General features: G+C 37.4%; 2 protein-coding genes across 8 annotated transcripts in view; one reads left to right on the top strand and one right to left on the bottom strand.

Moving 5' to 3' along the window:
- RAB5A (RAB5A, member RAS oncogene family) overlaps positions 1-17181 on the top strand; it is a 22510-nt gene extending 5329 nt beyond the window's left edge. For 3 of the 7 annotated variants that reach the window (XM_085308239.1, XM_085308240.1, XM_085308241.1), the window contains 5 exons: positions 1539-1789; positions 5452-5603; positions 7176-7298; positions 7603-7696; positions 9962-11453. In XM_085308239.1, the coding sequence (XP_085164365.1) occupies positions 1627-1789; positions 5452-5603; positions 7176-7298; positions 7603-7696; positions 9962-10077 (648 nt within the window). In that variant the 5' untranslated portion in view covers positions 1539-1626 and the 3' untranslated portion in view covers positions 10078-11453. Of the gene's footprint in view, positions 1-1538; positions 1790-5451; positions 5604-7175; positions 7299-7602; positions 7697-9961; positions 11454-14092; positions 14508-17102 lie in introns of those variants that run through there. The other 4 variants (XM_085308242.1, XM_085308243.1, XR_014896265.1 and 1 more) reach the window with 3 other exon arrangements.
- Positions 11470-26217, bottom strand: PP2D1 (protein phosphatase 2C like domain containing 1). Its single transcript, XM_085308238.1, has 3 exons — positions 26071-26217; positions 16963-17971; positions 11470-12896 (listed from the first exon to the last, which is right to left on the bottom strand). The coding sequence occupies exons 2-3, from the start codon at positions 17963-17965 to the stop codon at positions 11653-11655; spliced, it is 2247 nt and encodes a 748-aa protein (XP_085164364.1). The 5' UTR covers positions 17966-17971; positions 26071-26217; the 3' UTR covers positions 11470-11652.

The raw sequence follows: 26217 nt of genomic DNA, 5'->3' as shown, positions 1-26217 counted from the left end.
TTTTATTGGATAATAGTTTTTTCCTAGTATGAAGCACTCTGCAGAACAGGAGATTCTTCCATTAATTGTGCAAGATTTGGGTTAAATTTACAAAAGGGTAGTTGGTAAGAGGCATGGAGGATTAGTGTGCAAGCTAGTTGTTGCATGGGTAAGTAGTAAACTGAAATCCTCAAGTCCCTGATAGTTACGTGTTAATGGTTTGAAACAGGGAGATGGCTAATGATTGAAGCTATTGCTTCATTCAAAATGTAAGGAAGAAAGAGCAAGAAGCTGTTTGACAGTATATTTGCTTACATTTTTGCAACATTAAAGCTATATTCTACACTAGGAAAATGTGCTCTAGACTTTCTTGTGTCTTGGATACTAGACAACCATATCCTCAACAAGTGCACTTAATTCAAGTAGTTAGCCTGCTGTAGTAGGACAAAGTTTTAGGTTGTTTTTTAACAACTTAAAATTAAGTACGGAAATATCTTTTTCACACAGAATTGGTTGACCATCATTTAGGTATATTTCCTATGGAATCTCTTGGAATTTTATTTTGGGAAGTGAGAGTAGAGGGAATACAGAAAAGCTAGACAGGCAATATTATGCCAGTATTTCATACAGCAGTATCTATCTATGAAAGACTTCATCTGTACTGTTAAGCGTGGAGAAACATACATCTTAGGCTAAGATGTGAGGCTAGCAGAGGCTGTAGGCTTCCCTGTGCATACAAACACATTCTGAGTTTTTTTGAAGTAGCTTGCAAGTTGAGGAGATAGGCCAAGGAATATGCTGGTAGCATCCATTATTAACAAAGATTTCAGTTGTGAATACTGATCTGCTAGGACATGTGTTAGAAATACCAATTTATAACCATTTGTTAGTCTTCTAGTGGCTTACACAAAATGATCTGGATTTCCTGCTACTCTGAAGGCAGTTCAGTTTTCTGCTTGTGAAAGGCTTTGCAGTTTTGCTTCTCAGAATGTTTGTTAACTAGAAAAGGTATTAATGATTTGTACATCAAGATCTTCTGTACTGTTTTATTTAAGAAGAATGCATTTTAATGCACAGATAGAAGTGAATTGATAAAACACTTGCAAAGAACTTGATATGGTGACTCAGTTTCCCAGTTTGCCCCAAGATTTTTTTCTTTTTTTGTTAAATTTACTGGTGCTAATTTCTGAGTAATCAAGTATTACTCAATTAGTAAAATTCTGAAAAAAAGAAATCTCACTTGAGATTTTAGCAATAACTTGCAAGGCTAAATCTGTTGTGCTGTTTTATTTTAATTTTGGTTTGTTATGAAATAAGAGACTGAAGTCTTGCAAGAGAAAACAATATTTGGACTTTAATGTCCTAATTAGAAGATCTAATAGGAAGACTAGGTATGCGAGAAGATCACTAATTCTTCACAGTGGTAGTAGCCATACACTGGGCCATTGATTTTGGTAAATATAAGGACTAGTTATATGTAATCCATGTTGCATTGGTGATTTACATTTTTCTTACTTGGTTTGTAAATCTAATACCACGCACTATCTTTTTATAAACAGGTTRTTACTAGCAGAAGCACTGCTGAGTTTTGCATCCTGGAATTTGCTTTCAAGAATTTGAAACAAAAGACTTCTTTCTAATTTAGGCATGGCTAACCGAGGAGCAACAAGACCCAATGGGCCGAATGCTGGAAATAAAATTTGCCAGTTCAAACTAGTACTTCTAGGAGAGTCTGCAGTTGGCAAATCAAGTTTGGTGCTTCGATTTGTAAAGGGACAGTTTCATGAGTTTCAAGAAAGTACTATTGGAGGTGAGAAAAATATCCTGTTAATTTGTTTCACGTTGACTTCGTATTGTCCTTGCCATTGACAACCTTGAATGTAATGTCACTTCTGGGATAGTGTCAACAAGGATTAAATCTGAGACCTGTGTCTCTAATTGAGAGCTGTAACTATGTAAGGTTGTAGTTGGCACAGAGTTGTAGCAAACATTCGTGTCACATGGAGAAAGTAAATGTATATTTGAATTGCATAGCTTTGAAAACTGGGATTGATAGATGTTAAATTTTATGGATGGATGTGTAGCTATTTTAATGGTGCTGTTTGCTTCTTCATGACTAGGTTTCTATGAAAACCGTACTTCACCTTCCAAAAAGGTTGTATTGCCATTTATATAGCTTGACTTTGCTTTTGGATTGGGAGAGCTTGATATATTTTTAGATGTTCTTTTTTTTATTAATAACCAAAGGATTAAATGTGCTGTTTTTATGTTTTATAGCAGCAAACAAAACACGTGCTGTCTACTGGAAGGCAAAAAAAATTCCCATATAATAGTAAACAGACTTACTTGTTCTGTTGTAATTATTTTTTTCATTGAAAGCTTCCTTCTGTTATCTGAAGTGTTGAAACTATTTGTGCTTTCTGATCTGTATTCCTTCTTGGTTACATTTGAACTTCCCTTAAAACCACCTATTAGTGTAGAGACTTAAAGATACAGKTTTTTTATAGATTGGTTAATGATCTCTAGCAGTCCCTGTTACTGCTTGCATGAATGAGTCTGTGTTCCATTGTAATATTTATGTGAAGCCCTTTCAGTCGTCTGTGTGTGTCTTTACGCATGAACAGTTGTTGAAATATAAGGATCTGCAAAGGTCACAAAAATAAAAAGGACAGGCTGAACTTTATTGCGTCTTTTTTGCATCTAGTTGTTAGAGTTGGTGTATTTATTTTGTATATCTCAGCATAAATGGGAGAACCACTTTTCTCTCTTAGCAGTCTCTTAATAGAGCTCATTTTTGGCTAGGTGCCTCTTACAGTGGCTTTAGGGTAGGTATTGGTGTGAAAGGCTTCTGTATATAATTTCATATTGCAATGTGGTAATATGGAAAGCATTCCCAAAGATCTATAGAAAATTAATTTTCCTATTTCTTTTCTTTTTTKGGGGGGGGGAGAAAAGAACGTTCAAGTTCTTTCAAATCCTTTGTAAAATTTCAGTTCTCAGATTCATTTAACTTCTGGGGTTTTGTTTGTTTATGTGTTTTGGTATCTGGATAGAATAAGGGATAGTCTAAACACTGTTTAAAAGCTATATAAAGCTTAAATGAGAACTTTAAGTCCAAGTTAAGATATATACAGCTTATGATAAACTCCATATTAACTTATACCCCTCTTTTACATAAAACGAAAACAAGGGAATGCCCTGATACACAGCTTAGAAATAATAAATACAGCAATACTGGGGCTCAAACTGTTTTTGTTTAGAGAAAGTAGTTAATTCTATAGCTTGTTTAAGGTATAATTTTCTTTGTATACAGAAGGGCCTTTGAACAAAGAGGAGCTTATGTGCATTGTGAATCTGAATAAAATCTCTTCCAGAAGAGAGTGCAGTTAGAGGCAGACACGCTGACRATGTGATGATGGTGTGTATGATACCTAGACTTTGCCACTTTGGACTAGTGTAGCAATGCTTGCAAATGGCTTAACAAAAGTATGGCTAGTAAGGTTAATTGGGTTTCAGATAATTAACACAGTTAATCAATTAGTTATCAATTAACTATGGCCTTGTGAGATAAAAGGAAGCTATTTTGTTTACATAAGTTAGTTACAGGCATTTCTGTGGTGGTTGAAAGATTCCTTTCAGGGAAAGCAAAAGGATTGCAAAGAATAAATCCCTTGTTTTAATTTTCTTTCTGAATACATCCCTTCATATATGGAGTGTAGGTACATTCTTCCACTGAAGGGAATATCTGTACGAATTTCAAATTTCATTTTTTTTAACGTCTCATCTCTGCCCTGGAGGAATTTGGTATTGAGCTGGTTTTAAGAAGGAAACTCTTACTTTGATGCAGCATGTTGGGTTTTTTATTTTTTTATTCTGATACTCGACTGGATTAAGGAACTGCCAAGAGCAGCCTATTTTACCAGTGCTTGGATACTTAGCATTTGGAGAGAGTTAGTGCTTTAAGAGCATCAAAGCTTTTCTCTTCTCCAGCCTTTCTGTTCATCTCTCTGATGGACGCTAATACCCCTGATGAAGGAACATCTGACCACTTGCTAGTCAGTTCCTGGATGGTAGTTACAGTTTCATTTGTAGAGCAAGATTGGCTTGCTTTGGTTTACTGTAATAAGTTGGACTGAAAGTTGCAGCAGTTTAGAAATGATTCATAGGCTATAATGTCTTGGAGTGTGTGGGCTGGGTGATATCCCAGGCGTGCCTGGATTATGGGTCATTGCAACTTCCAACATTTGTTTAAATCTGCTACAGTCTGTCAGTATGCTTGCTGATGAGATCCAGTTTGGTAAAGCAGGAGACTTTTCTTAGCATTTTATCAAAGGAGAAGGTACTAAAAATAATTTTCTTAATTTTTCATAGAATGGCAAGCCGATCTACAGTATTATTTCACTAAATGTGTAGCATGACTGGAAAAACAACTCCAAGCATTTATGCTGAATTGCTCTAAATTTCCATCTAAATTCTTGAAACTGTAGCACTTCCTGTTGTATGGGGTATACGAGATCTGGGCAAACATGTTACTAACTTCACGGAGCAGGTAATCAAGACAGCTTGTCAGATTACCACAACAGATTTTTGCCTTTTTCAAATTTGAATAGTTGAAGTAGAAAACATAACTGTAAAAACTAGGAGCGCTTAAAAAAGCGTAGTAGAAGGAAACCTCCTTGCTTTTCAGTGTTTTCTCCAAAAAAATTCTTGACTATAGCTTACTGCTGATAATATGGATTTCTATATTGTATGGATACTCCCCTCCATATTTCTAATATATAACTTTAATCTGAAGGGAAGAAATTTATTAGTAACTTTCTGAACACTTGATATCAATTACTCTACTGTTTTCTATAATTATATCATCATCATTTAGGATAATGACATTTAGGTAGATAAATGCCTTCAGCTGTCATGGCAATGGATGCGGGTTCTCTTGAGATGACTTGCAAAGTGAAAAATACAATTGTATGGCTGCTTTAAAAGCAAGAGCTTTTGAGAAGTGATTCTTACTTCCAATCTTAACTAAGATGGAATTGTGAGCTGAAAATTGAGACTTTTAACATATTCACAGAATGTAAGTACAGTGTAGAACTGTGAATATCTGAGCTATTGGAATATAGTGTGGCAGGATGCTGTGGTTGTCTGTATAATCTATTGCCTCTATGAAGTGTGTCTAGAAGACTTAAGAGAAGGCTTGTGTTGATCAGATTCACTATTAAGAAAAGTTTATTCTTCCCAATTATTTTTTTATCTTTAACTTGAGAAAAGACTGGTTGTCCCAAAAGCTGTTCTATATAGATCAGAATTATTCTGTAGCAGCTAATACTTTTAGCAGCTTCAGAGCCATTATATTTTAATAATAGGCTTTAAGTGTCTAAGGAAATCATAGTTGATACATCTTTGAAATTAATTTTATCTGAGTATACAAGTATAAGCAGAGTGTTTTCAGCACCTCTGTCTTTCTTATAGCTGCTTTTCTAACCCAGACTGTGTGTCTTGATGATACGACGGTAAAATTTGAAATTTGGGATACAGCTGGGCAAGAGCGATATCACAGTTTAGCACCCATGTACTACAGAGGAGCGCAAGCAGCTATAGTTGTATACGACATCACAAATGAGGTAAGTACGCTATACAAACAAAAAGGGATCTAGAAGTTACTGGACTCGATTTGCATTCTCTAACCGATTCTTTCACTGCCTTGTGTGAATCAGTTCATGATTTCGTAGTGACCTRTGCATTGTTAAATTATGGCTAGAAACCTTTTTTTGGCCAAATTGCAGTCTCCAGGATTCTTTTGTGCTTTTAGCAGTTTCTCATTCTTCTTGTTGTCTCTTTCATATTGAAATGAAAGAATTAATATAACTGTTGGGGAGTTATGGCTGTAGAGCCACTGAAACTGCCTATGGGACTTGGCAGGTTTAACACTTGAAAGTATTTTTAACTTCTGCTGAAAGTGACTGAGGTTTTATTGTGCTGTAACAAACTAACAAACCTTTTTAAATGCAGTCTGTGTATTAAGTGACAATTTTCTACACAGAAAACTTGTATTTTTGAGCAAGCAGTATATCTCATTATTTGGGAGCAAAATGCCAAAAAAGAATGAAAGAGTAGAACTGATTTATGATCAGTTAGATTTTCAGTCCACTGTGAAGCATATCCTTTTCTTCAATAGAAGTATGTCCCATAAGAACTAGTTAGCTCTGAGCCAATAATAAGTGATAGTAATGTATCCATTAGTAACTGTCAAAGCATAGTTTAACTAGGTTATGATATCACAAATGAGATACTTCTTAYTAATAAAAATACTTATACAGCTATAAGCAATACAGCTTTCCTTTGATCTCTGTTGATACAACGAAGCTTTATATTTCATTAGATTAAAGGAGAGATTCACGTGCTTTTGGAGGCTGAACTATGCTTAACAGTTGCATTGGTGGACCATTGTGCATTTCATTCTTAACTGGTAGAACTTTAAAGGTGCTATATTCTGCAGGACCTTGTACAGTCTATAAATCAATGATTTGAAAAGCATTTTCTAGAGAAAATTCTTTTGAAAAAGAATTAAATCCGTTGAAGTGTGCTACTTCTCTCACTATACTGCTGGTGCAATTGATACTGGAAAACACTAATATCTTATTGTTGTTACAAGTTACAGGTAGGGAATGGAAATGTAGCACAAACCATTGAGACCAAATATTAGGCTTATCTTTTATTTGAACACTAGGTCAGATAAGTTTAATAAGGTCTTTGATACAGTTTTCTTTCAGCAGGATGAGACTTAAAAGCTATAACTCCCAAACCCTGTGCCATAATGCACTCGGTAATTATAAAATATTTCAGACTTTTTCAGCATAGCTGCTTATAATCTTGATTCTTCTGGGKGAGAAATTAAAATCCCCATTTTCTCTCTTAAACCATTTCTCCCTCCTTATGCTGTCTACATAAAAGTCCTCTTGTCTTTAGTTACTTTTTCTCCCACTACATTGGAGAAAAACATCTCCTACATTGTCCCAACTAAGCACATGTTTTACTTAAAAAAACTCACTTGGCAAGTTGGAATTTGCCTTTGGACAATGGTTGCAGTCTTGTATTAATTGGTTTCTTGCTTAAAGTACAAATAGCAAAGATTGGGATAATCGAGTACAAAAGGATCCTAAAACTCAGTTGCATCACTTTGCAATCATTAACAGGAATCCTTTGCCAGAGCGAAAAATTGGGTCAAAGAACTTCAGCGGCAAGCAAGTCCTAACATTGTAATAGCTTTAGCAGGAAACAAAGCTGATCTAGCTAACAAAAGAGCTGTGGATTTCCAGGTATGTATGGATAAACTCTGTTTATAAAACAGCTTTTCGTTGGAGTAGCTTATATGTGTAGGCTGACTACTTGTTGTGGAGGTCATGCTGTTAAATATAAACGTGAACTGAGACTGACTGTGTTGTATAGAAATAGATCTTTCAGTAGCATGTACAAACTATATGTAGTAATGGACTTTTTTGAGTAAGAAATTAAGTTTGACATTTGACATGAATAATTTATTCAATTAGTAGCAGTAAAAGTACTGTATGTACTAATTGTATGATTGAAAAAAAAATAACGCATTTTCATTTTAACTTTTAGGAAGCACAGGCTTATGCAGATGACAACAGCTTATTGTTCATGGAGACATCTGCCAAAACATCTATGAATGTAAATGAAATTTTCATGGCAATTGGTGAGTTTAAGAACAAAATTGCGGCTTAGGGAAATTGTTTTCCTGAGATTCATGCTATGAGTACAGTTCTTTTTAAAAAAGTAAAACTCTTTTACTTTTTCACTTAGTCTTTCTCCTCCTGTGGCACTGAAGCTTTTTTTTTTTTTTTTTGTCCTTTCAGATCTTTTTAAATATTCAGATAAACTTATTTGAAGCAGAGTTTTCCAGAATTTAGGTATATTCTTAGACTAATTTGGAAAAACTAAGTAAGATTACCTTCAAATTCTATTAAGGAAGTTCAGTCTACGTGTTTCAGTCCCATGTTTCATGTTTAAGATATAATTGTTGTTACATACTGAGGTAAAAAATAATTTTCCCGTGGTATAGGTAACCGTAAAGAACTTTACTCAGTCAAAGATGAGTATATGTGTTTAAACTTGATGCTTCAAGTAGAAGCACCATTCATGTGAAAAGTAAATGTATTAACATATTTTTAGCCCTAGCTTAGAAATAGACGTGATATACAATATGCATTGTATCAGCACTGTATCAACCCTATAGAACTTCAACATCTTGTGAATTATATTGATGCATACAAAGTTGCATTTCATTATTAATGATAAATATGAAAGCAGCAGAAAAAGAAGGGATGTGTTTGTAAGTTGGCCCATTGCCCTATTTAGTAATAACTTTAATCGCAGTAGTGGCTCTGCTACTGGCAGATATTAACATATAGTGTAAAATAATCATATTAATCTGTTTAACAATTTGCACCACAATTTCATCAAAAGAAGTGGGACAGATGTCAGACAGCATCATTGCTGTCAAAACTAAGTGTTTCTAAATAGCTTGTACCTTCATCTTTTCTAACCAATAAAGCAAAAGGCAATTTGTTGTCTGTTTCAAGTTTCCATCAGATRTAGATTAAATTACCAATATAGTAACATCTTAGAACAAGTAATTGCTTAATATTAACCATAAATACTTCAAAAAGAATACCCAAAACTGAGTAGAAACTGTATATTTTTGTCATAAATGTTTGAGGCAGGCTGTTATTTAATGATACAGAAATGCTCAGTTACAGTGCAGGTGCATTTTAAATAGTTGTTAAACATGAGAAATGCATCCCCAAAATGAGATATTCAGGATGGCCTTTTGCACAGCATGGATGCAGTTTTGAGGACTATATATAGAGATCTTCAAAAATAGGAGAAAATTAAAAATGAGAACATGGACAAAAGAGAGGGATGTAAGCTACAGTCACTGCATATTGACTGCTTTAGGCTTGTGTAAAATTTCCAGTTAAAAAATCTGGCTTTGGAATCCAGAACAGCAGTACTCTGAAGGCATTATTCTGCTGTTGCTATGTCCCTTGTACCATCTGAGCGTGCATCTTTTTATCGTGTACTCTGAGTTTCAATTAGCTGAGTTCATCTCGTGTATTGTATTAGTCTTACTGCTGCTTATTCTTATACTTCAATTTCATTCCTTTTGGGAAAAGTCACTCTCTAAGCTGGCCACTGTAATTACCTCAGTCTGATACATGCAGCCAAATTGTAGAGCAGGAATAGTTATGGGTTCCTGGGAACCTGGGAGTCTGCCCTAAGGAAGTCCTTCCTTTCCAGGTCCTGTAATGTAGAACTTACGTTTCTGTCCGTTAAAAAAAATGCTAGAAAGAGCTACTGCTCAGGAAAGGTTAAAAAAAAAAAAAAAGGTGTGGTGTTCTCTTTTGCTTTCTTTTCTTCATGTCAGGATGGAGAAGGTACCTTGGAGCTACAAGGATGACAAACAATTGCAGTCAGTTAACTCATAGCTGAGGGGGAGAGGACATCTTGGAAAAAGAGGAGAGAGATGGAGTAGAGGGCCATTTTATATGTTGTATGCAAATATGTGTTCTGACTAGATAGTCAAATTTCTTTAAAGTTAGAGCCATCTCTGTCCATTTTGCCCCTTTTCATTCTTCTAGTATTTTTAGCCCTAACATTCTGATCTTACAGCTTGTTCTATACTTTCCAAGAAAGTCATTTACTACCATAGCACATCTGGGTGGATGCTGTTCAAGTTACAAGTGTATTTTCATTCTTGAAAATCATATAATGTAGTTAATCATTAAGATGTTAAATGTCCTAACTTTTATTACCAACAGACTGTCTCAATTCAGATTTTTTAGTGATTATACTGATACTCTTGTAGAGTAATAAAGCGCTGACAGGTTGTGTACCCAAATGACTTAATCTGAGTAGAATCTCAGTTTTAACTATTTCTTATTTCTTGTTGATTTTATAGCAAAAAAATTGCCCAAGAATGAACCACAGAATGCAGGTACCAACACTGCCAGAGGAAGAGGAGTAGACCTCACTGAACCCACTCAACCACCCAAGAGTCAATGTTGTAGTAACTAAAACATCAGTTGCTTTAAACTGTTCTGAATATTCTTCTGCTTCCTAACTGTTAATAACAATGGAGTTGGAGTGCTTAACCTGGCCCAGTACAGCTTCCAAACAGCGAAGAGACTTACGATAATAGTCAAGTTTATGATGCAGAATTTTCTTTTGACCTTAATTTTAACGTGCATGTATCACTGGCTGTAATGTTCCAGCAGTAGAGGAGAGATGGAAGTGGAATAAACTTGCTTCAGTTCAAAGATTTTAAAAATCACTTGCCATTAGRGATATAGAAGAACTGTTTACCATGGACCTAATTGGCCAGTTCCTGTAGCTCCAATACTGGTTACTGTTCTAAAGAATAGAATTGGGACTCTTTGTACTTCTCAGTTGTGCTTTAAAACCTTTTTAGAAACAGAGTCTAAAAATTGATTAAATTTATTCACAGTATTGATACAACCAGTTGTTTCTGCAGGTATTTACAGTTTAGTTATACATTCCATAGTTTAATAATTTAATTATAAAAAATATTTGCATTAACAATTTTAAGAACCTCGTGCTTGCAGGAAAGTGGAATTTTAGTTGGTACACTGTATGTAAATTTTATCAACCCAATTAGTTTATCTAAGGAAAATAGTGATTAAATCAAGTTTAACTTCATTTTTAATGTGTTCAGAAGGTGCAAAACAGTAAATTCAGCTTCACAGCATAGGATTTTTTTTTTCTTTTTCTCTACAAACTATAAGAGCTCTTCAAATAAAACTACAAAAAACTCTATCTGTGACTTCTTAGTTTTGATCACTGCTGACCATTAGATTCTTATGTTTTTTTTCCCCCTCCTCCAAGGAATAAATAGTGCATTAACAATTATGTACATTCAACTTGATTTTAAATTTGGATATTAATGTACTGTAAATAGGGTACTCTGCATTGTAGTCTACATTTGTTTAATAATTTCTGTAATATTTAAGAGTTGCTTAAAGGTATACAGAATGTACAGTTACTTAAAGCTAACTTTTTTCCTCTCTAATTAAAGGGGGTTCTAAGTTCTTCCTTTATGGCTAGAACAGTAATAAATGATGCTCCTGTATCTGTAACATAAGTACTGCTGTCTGTCAGTAATGAACTTCGCAACTTTGTTTTCCAAAGTACATTTTATTTTGGTCTGTCCAGTATATTGCACTAATTCTTTTAGTTATTTTCATTATATGAAATCTACCAAGTGTGTCAGAAGAGATAAATTAGTCTATTTAAATGTTGACCTGATAGCAGAAACTTATTCRTGCAGATTTTAAATTTGCAGTAATCCGGATTTAGCAAGGAAAATGACAGTTCACCAGTGTTTAGTTTTATATTGAGGTGCTCAGGTTTGAATAAAGTGGTTAAAAAAAGGATTTGTGATTTGTGTTTCTTCCTGCTCTAAGTTCCAAAAGCTTTTATTGCATTCGCATAGTTCCAGAGATGCTTGATTTCTTATAATGAATTGGCTATGTGCATCATCATTCAAGATGATTATGAGCAACTCCATGGCACAGCTAAATATAAGCTTGTGCTGTATGTACAGTGGCACTCCATTTATTTTATGATACATTTTTAAATGTTGACATAATTAGGTATTTTATCACATCCATTTAGAAGTACAATCAAAATAGTAATGTTATCTCTTGACCCTGCAGCTAATGCAGTCTTGACCAGTTGTTCAGTTACGTAGCCTGCTGCGTTGTTGTAGAATGTCTCAGAGGGAACACTGCCACTTGCTGCAGTGGGTGATTCACAGCTAGACAGGTATACTTCTGTGTCCTCTTCAGACTGTGGTGATGGCTTAGAACCAACTGTCAGTACAGTCTTTACTGTTTGTTGACTAATGTAACTTGCAGTTTTGTCAGAAAATGGCTTGGAGTCTGCTTTTTCTGCCAGTTTTGCATCTGAGTCGCAATTAGAAAGGTATGCTTTTGTGTCATCTTCAGGCTGTTTTGTGTCTGTTGACTCCATTACCAGCCCATTCTTCACCAGTTGTTCAGCAGTGGGACTTAGACACTTTCTGTGCAAGAGGTCTAAGTCTGTGTTGTCTTGCCCTGCAGTCTGTGAATGTCCCTGAAAACTGTTAAATAGATGCACTTTTTGGTCATCAAACTGTTTCAGTTCTTCAGAGCCACTTTGTGTGCTAGAACCAGATTCTCTGCCCTGTGAATGTATTTCACTATTACTGAAAGAACCTGGTTCTGTATCTGCTTGATTTTTGTAGTCATCAGCGTCTTTAAAAACTCCATCTTCACTGTGCAGATAGCTCCTCCGGGAACATATTGGCTCATTTTTTATGAGGTTGCCTTTTGAGTCAGCAAGAAAACTATCTTTATTAGAATGTAGTATCTCTGCTTCATCTTGCAGCTCATTAATAGCCTTTGAGTCATTTAAATGGTCTTCAGAAAGAGGCATCAAATACTGACACTTGTGCAGAGAAGTTCCATTTTGTTGGATACATCCATATGCTCTCAAATACTGAGTGAATGTTGTTAGTGTTAATGCAAGTACCTCACCATAATCCAAAACTTCCCAAAGGCCACTGGAAGCTAAAATAAGAAATTGACAGGAGTCATCGATAGGAACAGATACAGTATGAGGTACAGGTATAACAGATTTTTTCAGTACTGGATCTCCATGATGTCCAAGACCCCTTGTGGTTTTCAGACGCCCTTCTACTAAGCCATCTGGTTCGTTAATGCTGATTTTGCCACCGTTCTGTAGTATGCGTTTTCTCTCGCTTGCATTAGAAGTGCTGTGCTCTTCTGAGAGGCAATATGCTTTTCCATTTTTACATAAGACTGCATGTACATTACCTAAAACAGAAGAATATTTTATTGCAGACTAATCTTTGTAGATATTGCTGTTACATCAGTAATTAGCCTTTTGCTAAGGACTGTAGAAAACTGAGGTTATGGTTGAATTTTCTGTTACAGGTAACTGTACTTCCATCAATGAATCCCTCTGTGTTTTACAGCAAGGCTTTCTATGGGTTTTTTACCTTTTATTTTTCAGAAGGCTATTTCAGAATGTCTTTTGGATGTGTCCTTTATGACAAGTCTAAGTGACATTTCAGATCTTAAAGTGCAGTCTGACAGAAATGTTGCACCTTGACTGGGTTTTAAGCAAGAGTACATACAGATGATGTCAAGTAATCTCTTCTCAAATACTCCTTTCTGAAGGAATGTGTACTTTCAAAATGTTACTGCTGAATTAATCCATYAAAAAGTTTGAGATTCAAACTACTTTTAAGGATATAAAATGTTATAGTACCTGAAAAATAATTTTAACAGTTTAACATGAAATCTTAAATCCCTTCCTCAGGCTATCGTGCCAAGGGAGCAATAGTTCTTGCAGTACCCGTGTTGAGTCAAGGAGTAATTTCCCACTCTGCTTTTCCCTCAACACTCTTGAAATTCACAGAGTGAAAAGTGGTTAAAATCAGAACATTGCAGATGATTAGCCATGTCAGTCAGACTTGAATGCAGGGCATAAATAATAACACCTCTGAAAAGAAGTAATGCAACATTTGAGATCCTTATGGCTAAGCTGGGAGGAGACAGTTCCTGTGTTAGGGGACAGTATTGGTCTGTTCTCTAGTGTTGGCATAAGTGAAAAAGTGATGTGTTGCAGAAAATCTTAAGTGGAATGGTAGCTTTCCAGATACTAAATGGGCAACAATCTGCTTTTTTATACAATGTTTTTAATATTTTCTGGTTAGACCAGAGCACAGATCTACTTTGAAAGGGTTTATAGGTGTGTGTGTGTGTGTGTRTGTRTGTGTRTRTRTRTRTATGCATATATGGCAWATATGGCGGTTGCATTTCCTGGGAAGTACTGCTGTTGCTTAGTTTAGGAGGAAGCTCCGTATGCAGCCTGTGTGAAAGCAAATTTCTCTAGAAGGTAATTCAGAATATCAAATTGAAGAATGCATCTCTTTACTGACTATAGAATGTGGATACCTTAATTTATAAAATTTTCTTGTTGCTTTCCCCTCCACCTTTTTTTGTAGGGGAGAACTGGAAAGATGCCCAAAATTTCTTTTGATCYCTCAGAGTAGGACTCCAAGCTGAAAACCTAACAAAAGATATAATATAATGCATGTGAAATAATGTGGCTGCAAGAAAGAACCAAATCTAGTTTGCTTTTGGATGCAGATGTCTGTCTACAACCAGAAACTCAACAAAGGAGTCAACAAAAATGAGCTAAATGTGGGAGGAAATGAAGAAGGCAAAGCTGGTGAAGTGCCACTATGTCCTGTTCCAGATTCTGACCATCCACTTCAGTTATTCACATGGTGATGAAGGAGTATATCTACACTTCTGTAAGAACACTTTCCTAAGGGAAAAACCTGATCTTGTGTAAATTTTGTTTCTCCAATGTGATGTATTTTATGAAAAAAGTAAATAAATGTGATTTTATATGTAGTTAAAAGATGTAGTCTTTAATTRTAAAAGGCTTCAAGTATCTCTGATTCACTTCAAGCCCTATCTTATTAAGAAAGTTTGAGTTTACAATATTTTATAAATACAAAGTTGAAGCCAGCATAAAACTTCATCTTGGAGGAAAGGATGCAGGCAGGTACTAGAAGAAGGAAACTTAGGTTGGATGAATTGACTGACAAATTCTGTTGCTTTCATCTTCTATGCAAAGTATATTGTAATGAAAAGGGTCTTTTCCCCAATAAAGTGGAAGCAGATTAATTTGTTAGCTCTGAAACATTAGAATCCGTGTTGTGATTTACTCCTATATTCCATTAAAGATGTAACTGCAGCTCCTGCAAGAATATCTGAGCTAGCACTAAACTACTGGTTTTGATACCAGTCACAGCAGAGTTGCAGTTACTTCGACTGAAGCATGTTCGAACTCTTAAAGTGTATTGTTCTGCATCTTTACATGATTTGAGGTCCCTGAACCAGTCACAGACTGCTGACAAAATTTTGTGGAGATTGTTTTCCTATTTCACCAAGGTTTAGTGCAATTTGTAGTTCTTTGGTTATTTTTTTTTTTCACTAGATTCATTAGGGGTAGAAGGTTAGATGTGGCTGTTGTTGGTTTCATAATATGGTCAGCAGGCTTTTCCCAGAATACTATTTCTGAAGAAGGGAGAGATCTGTGTGGTTTGGTTCACATGATAAGGTGCTTTTAATTTTTGGTTTAAGTCTTGAAACTTAGTCTGTAGAGTCTAAGCCAAGGTTGCTGTCAGAAGTCTTCCTTCTACTTCCCTTTGCTGCTCACTGGTCTTACTCCACACTTTTCCCTTGTGGCAGTACAACATTTGTGCTGTTGTGTGGTTAAACAGCTTTGGGAACACAAATAAGTGGTTAAATAAAACTTTTTTTTTTTTTTTTTGGGGGGGGGGGGAGCTGTTAGGGTTAGGGCAGGTTAATTTTCAGCTGGGTGCATTGCTTGATCTAATTCATTAGGTAACTACAAAAATGTTTGTTGCCAGCATAAGCTAGAGGCACTATGGATATAGCAACAAGTTAGAAGAATRGAGGAAAGGAAAGGATTGTAGACTTGTTGTTTCAGTGACAGTTCTTGTTGGTTTATAGTCTTCCTCAAACTCACAGAAGTTTACCTATTATTACTGTGCAAAAATAATATATTTTTTTATGTGCGGTCAGTCTTTCCAAATACAGAATATGATTTTTTTTTTTCCTCTGAAGGAAATGAAGCCTCTTAGATGATTATTTTTTTCCTACTTATCTTTGACCTTCTTATTCAACTTCAGTCAAATTTGATGGAGATCCAATATGAAAAAAAATTATAAATTTTGTGAAAACAGGCATCTGAGGAGGAAAGGGTATCTGTTAGTGGCTGTATTGATTATAAGTTGCAGTGTGAGTGCACTCCTTACTAAATACTAAAGAGAATAAAACAAAAATAACTGTAGTGCTGGTGGCATGCCTCAAGTAGGGATTGGAAGACACTAGAGAATCTAACTGTAGACACAAATCTCTTTGAAACTATTCATGCAACAGTTTTTTAATAGGATTCTGCTTGTGTTCTCCTTAACAGGAAGACAGTTGCCTTGCTTATGATCTTAAAACTATCTTACATACACAAGAGAAAACTTTATTGATAACAAAAATCATCAGTAGGTAAATACAATAACTAGAGCTAAGAAGAACTGCAAGAGCTTTGTCCAGTGTGCTGCCTGCAGCAGGACTAGAGGGAAAAAGCATTGGGAATGTATCAGTATTTTTCTTTACAACTAATAACAGATTTCCCCCCACTATAAAAAGGCAAAGCAGCCTTCCTCTTTACAACAACCAGGGCTGGACAGAGATTCTGTAACAGCAATAAAACCCAGCCAATTGCTATTTCAGTAGTTGATAATTCCAGTAATCCCCACAGATAATATTTTCAGTTTGCTAGTAGCAGAATAGGATCGCACTTAGTCTCAAGGCAACAAATGAGTAAAAGAAGAAAAGAGTATCTTAAACATTTTTCATTAACACACAAGATTTTTCAGGCCTAAAACCAGAAGATTTATGATTGTCTGCCCTAAAATGATGACATCTTAAGCCTTCCTCTTTGAAAAAAWATATATATATATTTTCTTTACTCCATCTTTACAAGATCACTTCTATATTACAGAATATTTTTAATTGCATCTTTCATATTAGTAAATCAAATTTATTTCTCTAACTCCCACATCACACTGAAGGKTYTTACCTAATAACCTCGATTCTTGTTGCCTGATACCAGCATCAACTGCAAGAGATTTTATCATGTCTTCTTCACATTGGCAAGTTAAAACAATTGCATCCTTTATCTCCAAATATCTTCTACCTACAAATCTCTAAATTAGCTTATTTTTTTATTGAGTGGAGGGAAAGAAACTATCAGAAAAAACCTAGCCTAAAACATACATACCAATATTAGCAATGTGCAGTAACCCAGCAGCACCTTTGGATGTCCTGGCTAATGGACTGTGCCTGTGGTTTTCAAAATATTTTCTTTCTTCCTCCTCAGTGCTGTCTGTCTTTTCACTGTGAATTCTCTCCACTAAACAGGTAACAGTTGAACAGCCACTCCAGCGAACTTTGGAAACTTCATTCCTTCCTAGTTGTAGAAGTCTATCCATTCTCCAGAAGGACTTAGCATATGCTTTGTGAATCCATTTATAAGTACTTGTCTTGTTAGTCTTGTCAGAGAAAATCCTCTCTTTTTCCCTGTAGTCTGCTGTGATTACTGTGGCAAAGGAATCTAGGATTTGCTGTTCATCCTTACTCTTCTTGTAGGAGGAATCTGTTTGAGCAAGTTGGTCAAGAAATAAAAGCGGAAGCTCTGCTGAAACTGCTTCTGCAGCTGGCACACCATGACAGCCATCAACTAACCCTAGAAAACATGTGTCTGACCTACTTCCATAATTGTCCAGCACAAAATATCTGTCTTCCATGTCTCCTTGCCAAGTGGAATTTTTATCTTGGCAAATTGATAATGCTTTTATTAACGAATTTTTTACTTTCTTAAGAGTGCTAGAATTGTTAATGCTATCAAGATCACAGGATGATGTGTAAGTCTGTCTGTCTGTAAGGAATTCAAATGAATAATCAATCTTCTGCCTGTGTCTCTCAGAATATCTAGGAAGCTTGGTCAGTTTTGAAACCAGCTTCTGTCTCTGAGCTAAAAGTGTTTTGTTGTCTGTTTTTGTCTGTGGGCTACTGTAGCCCAGAAAACTTAGGGCTATATGCTTTTTTTTGTGATTAAAAAGATGATGTGGGTATATTGTTTGCTGACATACTGAACAAAAAATTGAAATGTCCTTGGAATCTACGTTCTTGGGTACAATCCTGACCTTCTCCAGATGATCTTCCTCATCTCTGGAAAGCTCAGAATCAGGTAGTTTTGATTTATCTTCTAATTTTCCTCCCATATCATTCTATAAAAGAGTTGAAAACATTATGAATTTTTACCTTAATATTAGATAATACTACATGTTATTCAAGCCTTGTTCTTATTTTCTGTATTATAAACTCTACATTACCATGTAATAATACATACATGGTCAGGAAGCTGGGAAATCCATGTGAAACTATAGAAAAAAAAATAGTAGATAAGAAATACATTAAAAATCAGTAATACAGCAAATTTAAGAACAGAAAAGTTTAGAAATACAGAATTCATAACACAACTTGGATGATTCTTGTATGTAATGTCTTAGTCACTTCTTTCCTTGTGATTCAATACATAGCCCTGTGCCTTCGCATTATTAAAACCTCCAATATAAAGTAGTTACTCATCAGCTTTTCTATATGGTATTCATCACTTCCTGGATATGATAGTGGAGTATAATTCTTACCCCCGCCCTTAAAAAAGAATGAGTTTAAGATAAAAAATACATAATAGTTTTGAATGTGAAATATGAAACGGCAATAAGCACTGGTATATCACTTTATGTTAATTCAAATCTTACTCTCGCTGCGATCAGTTGTGGCTGTGAGGACATTAGATGTCAAATGGAAAAATATTACTTAGTTTTATATTATTGTACATAGACACACAAAAGATAAAGTAGATTTACGTAAGTAATATTCTATTATTTCTCTTGCTTATGAGAGCTGGACTTTGCAGTGCTAATGTTCTTTTAATGTAGAATGAACTTCACGTGTGTCGCTTTTTAAATTAAAGAAGCACAATGAATATCAAAAATATTATCAAATAGACCAAACAGTGTTGGAGCATTTAGATCTATAGGGGAAAAAAAAAAGAATGCTCCCTGAACTAAGAGATCAACCACAAATAGTAGCTATATGCATAACAGCAACCTTATGGTTGGTTCTTCAGCTTCAGAAAAAAGTCTCCATTTCCTCTTCTGCTCGGTTTCAATCTTTCCTCAGTCCTGTCTTCCTGACTTCATCCCAGACACCTGGGCCCAGCTTCCTTGCCAAATCAGTTGTTACCGTATCTGCTTGGATACTGGGACTGGGCACTCTAGCACACCCGCTCCACTGGACACCTAGTTCCAAATACCACTCCTTCTGCTAGCGGGGGCGTATGTGCATATTTACCCCTTCAGTCTTCTCCYGTTATTAGGGCCAGTACTTGATGCTACAAACTTGGAGAGAGTCAAGCTTGTAGAAAGGTCCCGGTAAGATGCACTGTGTTAGAAAACAGCCCACGCAGATGGAACTGTGCAAATTTAGCACCTGGATACTAATATGTCTCCTAGTGCGAACCCTACTTTTTTTTTTAAGCTTATAACTTGATCTATTTTGGGTAAGTTTACAAGAATGACAAAAGGCATGCCACTGACATGGCGAATTTCAAGACCCTAATTAAAAATCTGACAGTCCTAGAGCTTCTCTGTAAGGTAGTTATCAAAATTTTGTTTTAATACATGCAAAACAATTTATTTTCCTAATCATATTCTCAGAAGCAGCTAAACTATATTACCTATAACTTTCTGAAATGAATTCTGCTTCAGGCTTGGAAAGTTTCAGCATGAACAGTTAATATCTGCCAGTTTTAAGTTACTGGAAACACCAGGCAACCCTATATGTAGGCAGTACTAATGATTCTGCCTAAGAAACATGTACATAACATACAAAGGAAATACCAACGCTGCTTAAGCAACAGGTAGAAATAACATTGTTTGAATGGCTGCTGTGTTTATTGTGTGATATACTGCTAACCCTTACTGCTCCACGCATAACATCCTCTCTCACCAAGTTAGCAGGTAACATACATGTACAGATGCCATAAAGGTATAAACAAGATCTTRATACAATTTTTAAAGCTCAGCTTGCTACCCTATACATCATCTGTCTACTAAGTATGCAAACATAGAGTGTAATATTTATCTGCTTATGCATGGGAAATATTAGATAAAATTGAGTTTGCTATGGGTTTTTATTGTAATCTCTCTCCAGAGACTTCTGTCTTTCAGTTAACCTTTTCAATATCRTGGTAGGAAATCCACCATCAGAGCAAACAGCAGTGGTTTAGCAGCAGTGTTATCCCAGTGCCAAATTACAGCAGTACCCTTTGACAAATTCAGCCTGCCTCAATCTCATCCATTTTCTGGGGCTGTCTCTTTACAGCTGATACAGCCACACACCTTGTAGTAACTATTTTGCACCTGTTGCCCATTCCAGGAGTTCAGCTGGTAAGTGCATTTTCTTCTAACTACTTGTAACACTCCTCTGGGTTATAAACACTTCCATAATTTGTTTTTCAAAGCATACATGTCTTTCCCTTGACAACAGTTTAACAAAATTCCTTTAACTGTTTTAGAATTACAGAGAATTAAAAGACATAGTTTGAGATTATACGTGTTTTCAAGGGCAAAAGTCATATTTGCTGTTTATGTCACGGAGAAGACCCTCTTGGTCATGTTACTATGAAAGGAAGGCTACTTTGCTTCTGTGTCATTAYGCTAATACTGCCATGTATGCAGTTGTGGCAGAGCTGAGGCAGGACATGGGGCTGTAGGTCACTGTCGGAAACCTGAGGCTGGTATGGCAGTGAATGCCATCATCCCAGGAAATCCTGTATTTCTGGGCAACCCTGTATGTCTCTGGCACTTGGAATTGATTGCTGTTTGTATAGCAAGCAGAGATTATTTTCTGTGTCTGCAGTTAGGCATCACAATCTCATTTATTTAATTGGAGAAGATGTCATTAATTGAGCTTCAGAGATCCAAAATCTGATTTGTATCTGACCAGGAGAGTTTCATATGCTGTCACCTCCCTCTGACACATGYCATTCCAGTCCCCACCTGGGAGTGTTGCTTTCTCACCTACCTGTGTCACACTCAGCACTTAATGCATACAGATCTCTACTCCTCTGTAAGGTTTGTTTATTTGCTACATACTCATAGTCTTAGGAAACAAACAGCATTGTGGAGCTGGAACCAGGCCCCAGGAAGGTGTCTAGCTGACTGAGGGTGGCAGGAGGAGGCAGAGAAGGGCTGTGTGATGTAAAATGGAGGTCACAGTCTCCCTGGACTTGTCATCACAATATTATCAGTTAATACATATAAATAAGCTGCAGTGTTGCAAATTCTTGCTGAAAAGCACCAAGTGCCTCACCCATCTGTTCCCTGCTTCTTTCTCCCTGCTTTACTCTTTGCCATGTCTTTTCTCCTCGTGTCTCAGCCAGCATGTCCTTCTCCCCGTGCCAGCAAGGGAGTGCCGCTGCTCATATTGCCGCCGTGCTGCCCAGCCTGCTCCTTCCTTTCGACTGCTGTTCCCTCCCTCCGCCTGTCACAAGTCTGGCAATGGCACCTCCCTCGAAAATTGTTAGTGAGTGCTTCATACTTTTTCCATCTGCATACAGAAATTGCCTATCAGGCATCACTGGGTCAGTCTTTCCTGGAGCATCTCTGGACCTGATGCCACCCTGGAGCTTGTAAAAGGAGCCAGTATGGGTGTAGTGGTTGCAGTGGTGCACTACACACCCTACATCACAGCCCAAGCTGGGGTATGGGCACAGCGCTACTGCCTGTGCAGATGCTGTCTTACCAGCAGGCCATAGGACACATGTATTYTCTTGGTTTCAGTTTCATGTGATCTCCTTCTGCAAGAGCAGCAATGGGCTCATATCTGATATATGCATTTAAAAAAGGTTACATAAGTTTTTTCACAAGACCTCTAAAAACTCTTCTGCTGAAAGAACAAATTAATTTAACTCAGCAGCCACATCCTATACTTTCCACCARTTTTAGCTGAGCTGGGCCTCTCAGCTTCCAAAAGCTGAGAGAGCTTCCAAAGGCAAAGGGAGCAATGCAAAAGGCATGGATACCACAAACCAGATGTCTTCTCCCAAGTAAGTCAAACAAGCCTAGCATAGTGCCCTTCTTACTGCATTCCCAGAAGCAACAACACAGCTTCAAGGAAGTCCTATTATGAATGATTTGGGAAGAGATAAAGAGGAACCTAGTGAATCACATGAGCATGCCTTCAGGGGCATCTGCCTTCAGGACTTGGGAACACTCCCATCTATGGACCTGATGATAGGCACGCAAGAAGGAACTGATTAATAATTAAAATAATTATAGAATAAATTAAAATAATTAGTCTCCTTATTTACCTCCAGAAGCATTGTCCAAAACTGGAATTTTGGGATTCCGTAGGTCTTATGTCAGCCTATAAAGTGGTAACAGTTGCCATCATTAGGTCTTCTTAACTGAAGGTAGTAAGTTGTGACATATTGTCCATTTGGACAGAGGCACAGCTGTCCAGCCACTAAGAAGCATTCAAAGTGGGAAATGGGAGTAGTAAAAAATGGTGCAAACACATCTTCCTATACCACAACCACTTTGCAGCTGGAGGCTGGGCCTGTGCTGCCAGGGCAGGGGCAGCAGTTTGTCAGCCATCAAGCAGCTGGTGGAGATGAGCATGGCACCACACGTGCGGCACCTGGAGAGGAGCATGTTAGTGGTCTACACTGGGCTACGCCACTTTGTACTGGGTCCTTCCTACCACCGTGTATTGCAGTGGAACAGCTCTGCCTAGCATCTACCTATTTAGGTATATGGCTAAAGCATTAACTTGATTGATACTTTTCTAAATTCACCCACGTGGGAGTGTCATGGGGTGCTGAGAGGCTGCCAAAGCGCCGAATATGGCTAGGAGCCGCTAAGCAGTGAGGCTCAGTGCAAGAGCGAAGGTCACATCTGGCACGTGAGGTTTTGGAGAACCACAGAGGGAAAGCCGAGCAGGAAGCAGATGATGAGGGATCACGTAACTAACTGTTCCTCTTACACTCTTCTCCCTGTTACAACCCGCTTCCCTGCCCTGTACATCTACAGCTGGAATTACTTCTGTAATCCCGGGTTTCCTCTCCTTTTTCCAACTGTATGAACAGTTCTAGTCAGGCTGAATGGAAGTTTCTAATTTGTTTCATTTCTGTGGTTTAACCAAGCAGTTAGCCATGATTCTTGTAGTTGTTCTTAGGATTTCCAGTGTTCTGCTACCCAAACATGGTAGGTGTGGTATACTGGGGTGCATTAGGAAGAGTGTTACCAGCAGGTCGAGGGAGGTGATCCTGCCCCTCTACTCAGCCCTGGGGAGGCCTCATCTCAGGTACTGTGTCCAGTTCTGAGCTTCCCACTACAAGATAGACATGGAGCTACTGGAGAGAGTCCAGCATGCAGGTACGAAGATGATCAGAGGGCTGGAGCAACTGCCCTATGAGGAATGGCTGCAAGAGCTGGGCCTCTTCAGCCTGGAGAAGAGAAGACTGAGGGATCTTATCAATGCCTACAAGTACCTGAAGGGAGGGTGTCAAGGGTGTCAAGGGAGGGTGACGAGGACAAACTCTTTTCAGTTGTCCCCTGTGACAGGACTAGAGGCAATGGGCAGAAATTGAACCACAGGAAGTTCCGCCTGACCATGAGGGGGAATTTCTTCCCTGTGAGAGTGAYGGAGCMCTGGAACGGGTTGYCCAGAGAGGCTGTGGAGTCTCCTTCTCTGGAGATCTTCAAGGTCCGCCTGGATGCAACCCTGTCTAACATGCTCTAGGTGACCCTGCTGAGCAGGGAGGGTGGACTAGATGATCTCCAGAGATCCCTTCCAACCTCAACCATTCTGTGATTCTGTGAAATACCCGAAAGGCCTAGAAATGGACTCTGAAGATCAGATGTCCTTAGGCCAGTGTAACTTTACCTTGTAGAAGTAAAATGTATTTTCTGTGCAGAATTCTAATATCTAACTCAGTGTGACAGCATGGGTGCAGGCTGGAGATAACTTAGATGGAGCTAATAGAAACTAGGCCGCTTCACTCCTAACCTGCTGCCAGCTGCATCGGTGCCAACTACCAGAAGTCTGTAATTCTGCCAGCACTGCTGACATAAATGGACCTCCCTCTATGCAATGCTGGGATAGTTAAGGAAACCATTAATGCAGAGATAATCAGAGTACATTGAAAGGGGTCCCAGAGAGCTGCTGGGATGTAAGCTGAGAAAATTGTAAGAAGAGAAAATGATGTTAGATAATGGAATAAATAAAAAAACTGTGGGGAGGCAAGTGAATGAAAAATAAATACATCTTATGTTTGCATCAAGCAATCTAGTGCGCTCAGTACCACAAAATAATATAGCGTAAGTGTATGCAACACCCRCAGATAAATAAATATCTTTAACAAGCAGCTTCTAAACTCGACAAACACACACACTTTCCATTGTATTGGCAAAGGCAGTAATAATATCCTGTGCTGCATAAGCCCAGTATTTATGTTTTTACTTGGCGTTTGATAAGACAAAACTTTGACTGGAGTCAAGAATAGCATGCTCTGTGTAAAAAGTGAACAAAAACTGCCAACTGCTTAATCRCTAGCAAGAAGTCTGTGCTTCTTAAACAGCCATGAGTGTTACAGATATTTTCTCATTCCCCCCGCCCCGTCTCATCTCCCCCCACACCCATTTTTTACTTGTAAAAACTAGGTAATTGGGTTGTGAGGGTCCATATGGCAGTCAAAGGCCTAGTGGTAAGGTCTGTCTGCCATCTATATTATTAATTTCATATGTAATCTCTATGGGAAGCTGACAAGATGCTAAAGACTATAATGAACAAAAGTTTTGTACTGTTAATGCTTCCAGTGATTCATAAGATATTGATAGCCTGAATGTGTAGTGGCAAAGAAGAAGGCCACTTGACTCATAAGGAATGTGCTAATGAAAGAATAAAATAAGGCTTTATACTCGGGAGAAATTTCCTGGAGGGGGGAAGAAGAGCTCCGCTTTTCACATTTTCACATTGAAAGGCAGGAATAAAACCAGGTGGGAGCTGAGGAGGAAAGTCCTATCGTGAACAAAGGGAGAGCCAGAGCCGTAGCGGCTCATCACACTTGCTCTGAATAGGCCTGAGGATGGGAGTGAGAGGAGTGGACAAGTCCTCAGAGCTCCACAGCTGGCTGGGAGGTCCCTCCCAGGGAGGCAGTGTTCAGCAGWAGGCTGCTATTAGTTGAGTCATTCTTCAACTCATGTGGCCAAGATAGGTCCCCAAAGTCTCCAATGACCTAGTAATAACTAGGTGTCAGGCACACCCTAAACTATATTTTAATTTCCTCTTTTGTAATCTAGATCCCTCTTTCGTAACTGAAAATCAAGAACACAACCATTTGCTTTGCTAGAACAACTCTCGTGGTTTTGCATTTAAGCTTATCTGTGAACTGAGTTCACAGTGAATTTGGGCCATGCCAGCAAACATCAAATGTGCTGTCGCCTGGGAGCACCAGAACTGAACAYGAATCCCCTCAGGGCTTCAGCAGCTTGGGACAGGCCTGAGAGTCACAAGACCTGGAATGTGTGCCTCATCCAGTTCCAGGCTTGCTTAATTTAATGTATATGAGTAGTCTCCCTTGAGTTCGCAAGCTAAGCAGCACAATTAGGAAGTAGACAGCGGTACTCCTACAACAGCTTGCTAAAAGCTGGTTTCAGAATAAGCTGGACTTGTGCAAGCCCATTGACATGCCCTGGAGGGTAGAAACTAAAAAAAACATGGCAGGGTTTTTCAGACAATGCTTTGAGTTCAATTTTAATTTAATATCTTCATATTGAATATTTAATGTTGAAAATAAGCTCTGGAGTTATTCTGTTATGCTCAAATTGAATCAYAATTTATAACTGAAATACTTACAAAATTAGTCAACAGATAGAGTCAGCTTAGATATCAAACTGAGAATGACATGTACAGTCATATGTCAAAACAGAATTTTTTTATGCTTCGCTAATACAGTGTAACTCATCTTAGCCAAAACTATATTCACCAAAACTACCAGTAGTAAACATGGCCCAAGTTATTCCCCAATGTTTCCAGCAAACAAATGATCTATTCCTTCCTTATTCTTGCCAAGAGAGTGAACATAACATTTTAGTTGTCACTGGAACAGTTTAAGACAAAATAATGTTAGGTTTTGTCTTTTTCTTTCCTAACAATATTTTAGAACAAAGTTAGAATGATAAAAATAGATTTAAATCAGACTTACAGTTAAAAAAAAAAAGAAAAAAAAAGAAAAAAAAAAGAAAGTGGGGCTTACCTAAGAGCAGTTATAGAGTGATTTCTTTTTAAGCTGTTCCTCTCTGCAATAGTAGGCAGTTGTTCTGCATTTGTAGCGAAATTGCTGTTTATAAATGTTACTATAGTAACTGTATCCTTAGCCACAGGCTGGTAGATTTATTGTTCT

Source organism: Rhea americana, unplaced genomic scaffold (assembly GCF_003343005.1).
Source record: "Rhea americana isolate MKP2758 unplaced genomic scaffold, rheAme1 scaffold_271, whole genome shotgun sequence".
NCBI classification, from domain to species: domain Eukaryota; kingdom Metazoa; phylum Chordata; class Aves; order Rheiformes; family Rheidae; genus Rhea; species Rhea americana.
This window is presented reverse-complemented; position numbering and strand designations above follow the sequence as displayed.

Excerpts from the sequence above, each read along its gene's own strand:
- PP2D1 (XM_085308238.1), bottom strand. The coding sequence starts at position 17,965 with ATGGGAGGAAAATTAGAAGATAAATCAAAACTACCTGATTCTGAGCTT. Across the intron at positions 12,897-16,962 it reads ACTGCACATTGCTAATATTG|GTAATGTACATGCAGTCTTA; the intron begins GTATGTATGTTT and ends CTTCTGTTTTAG.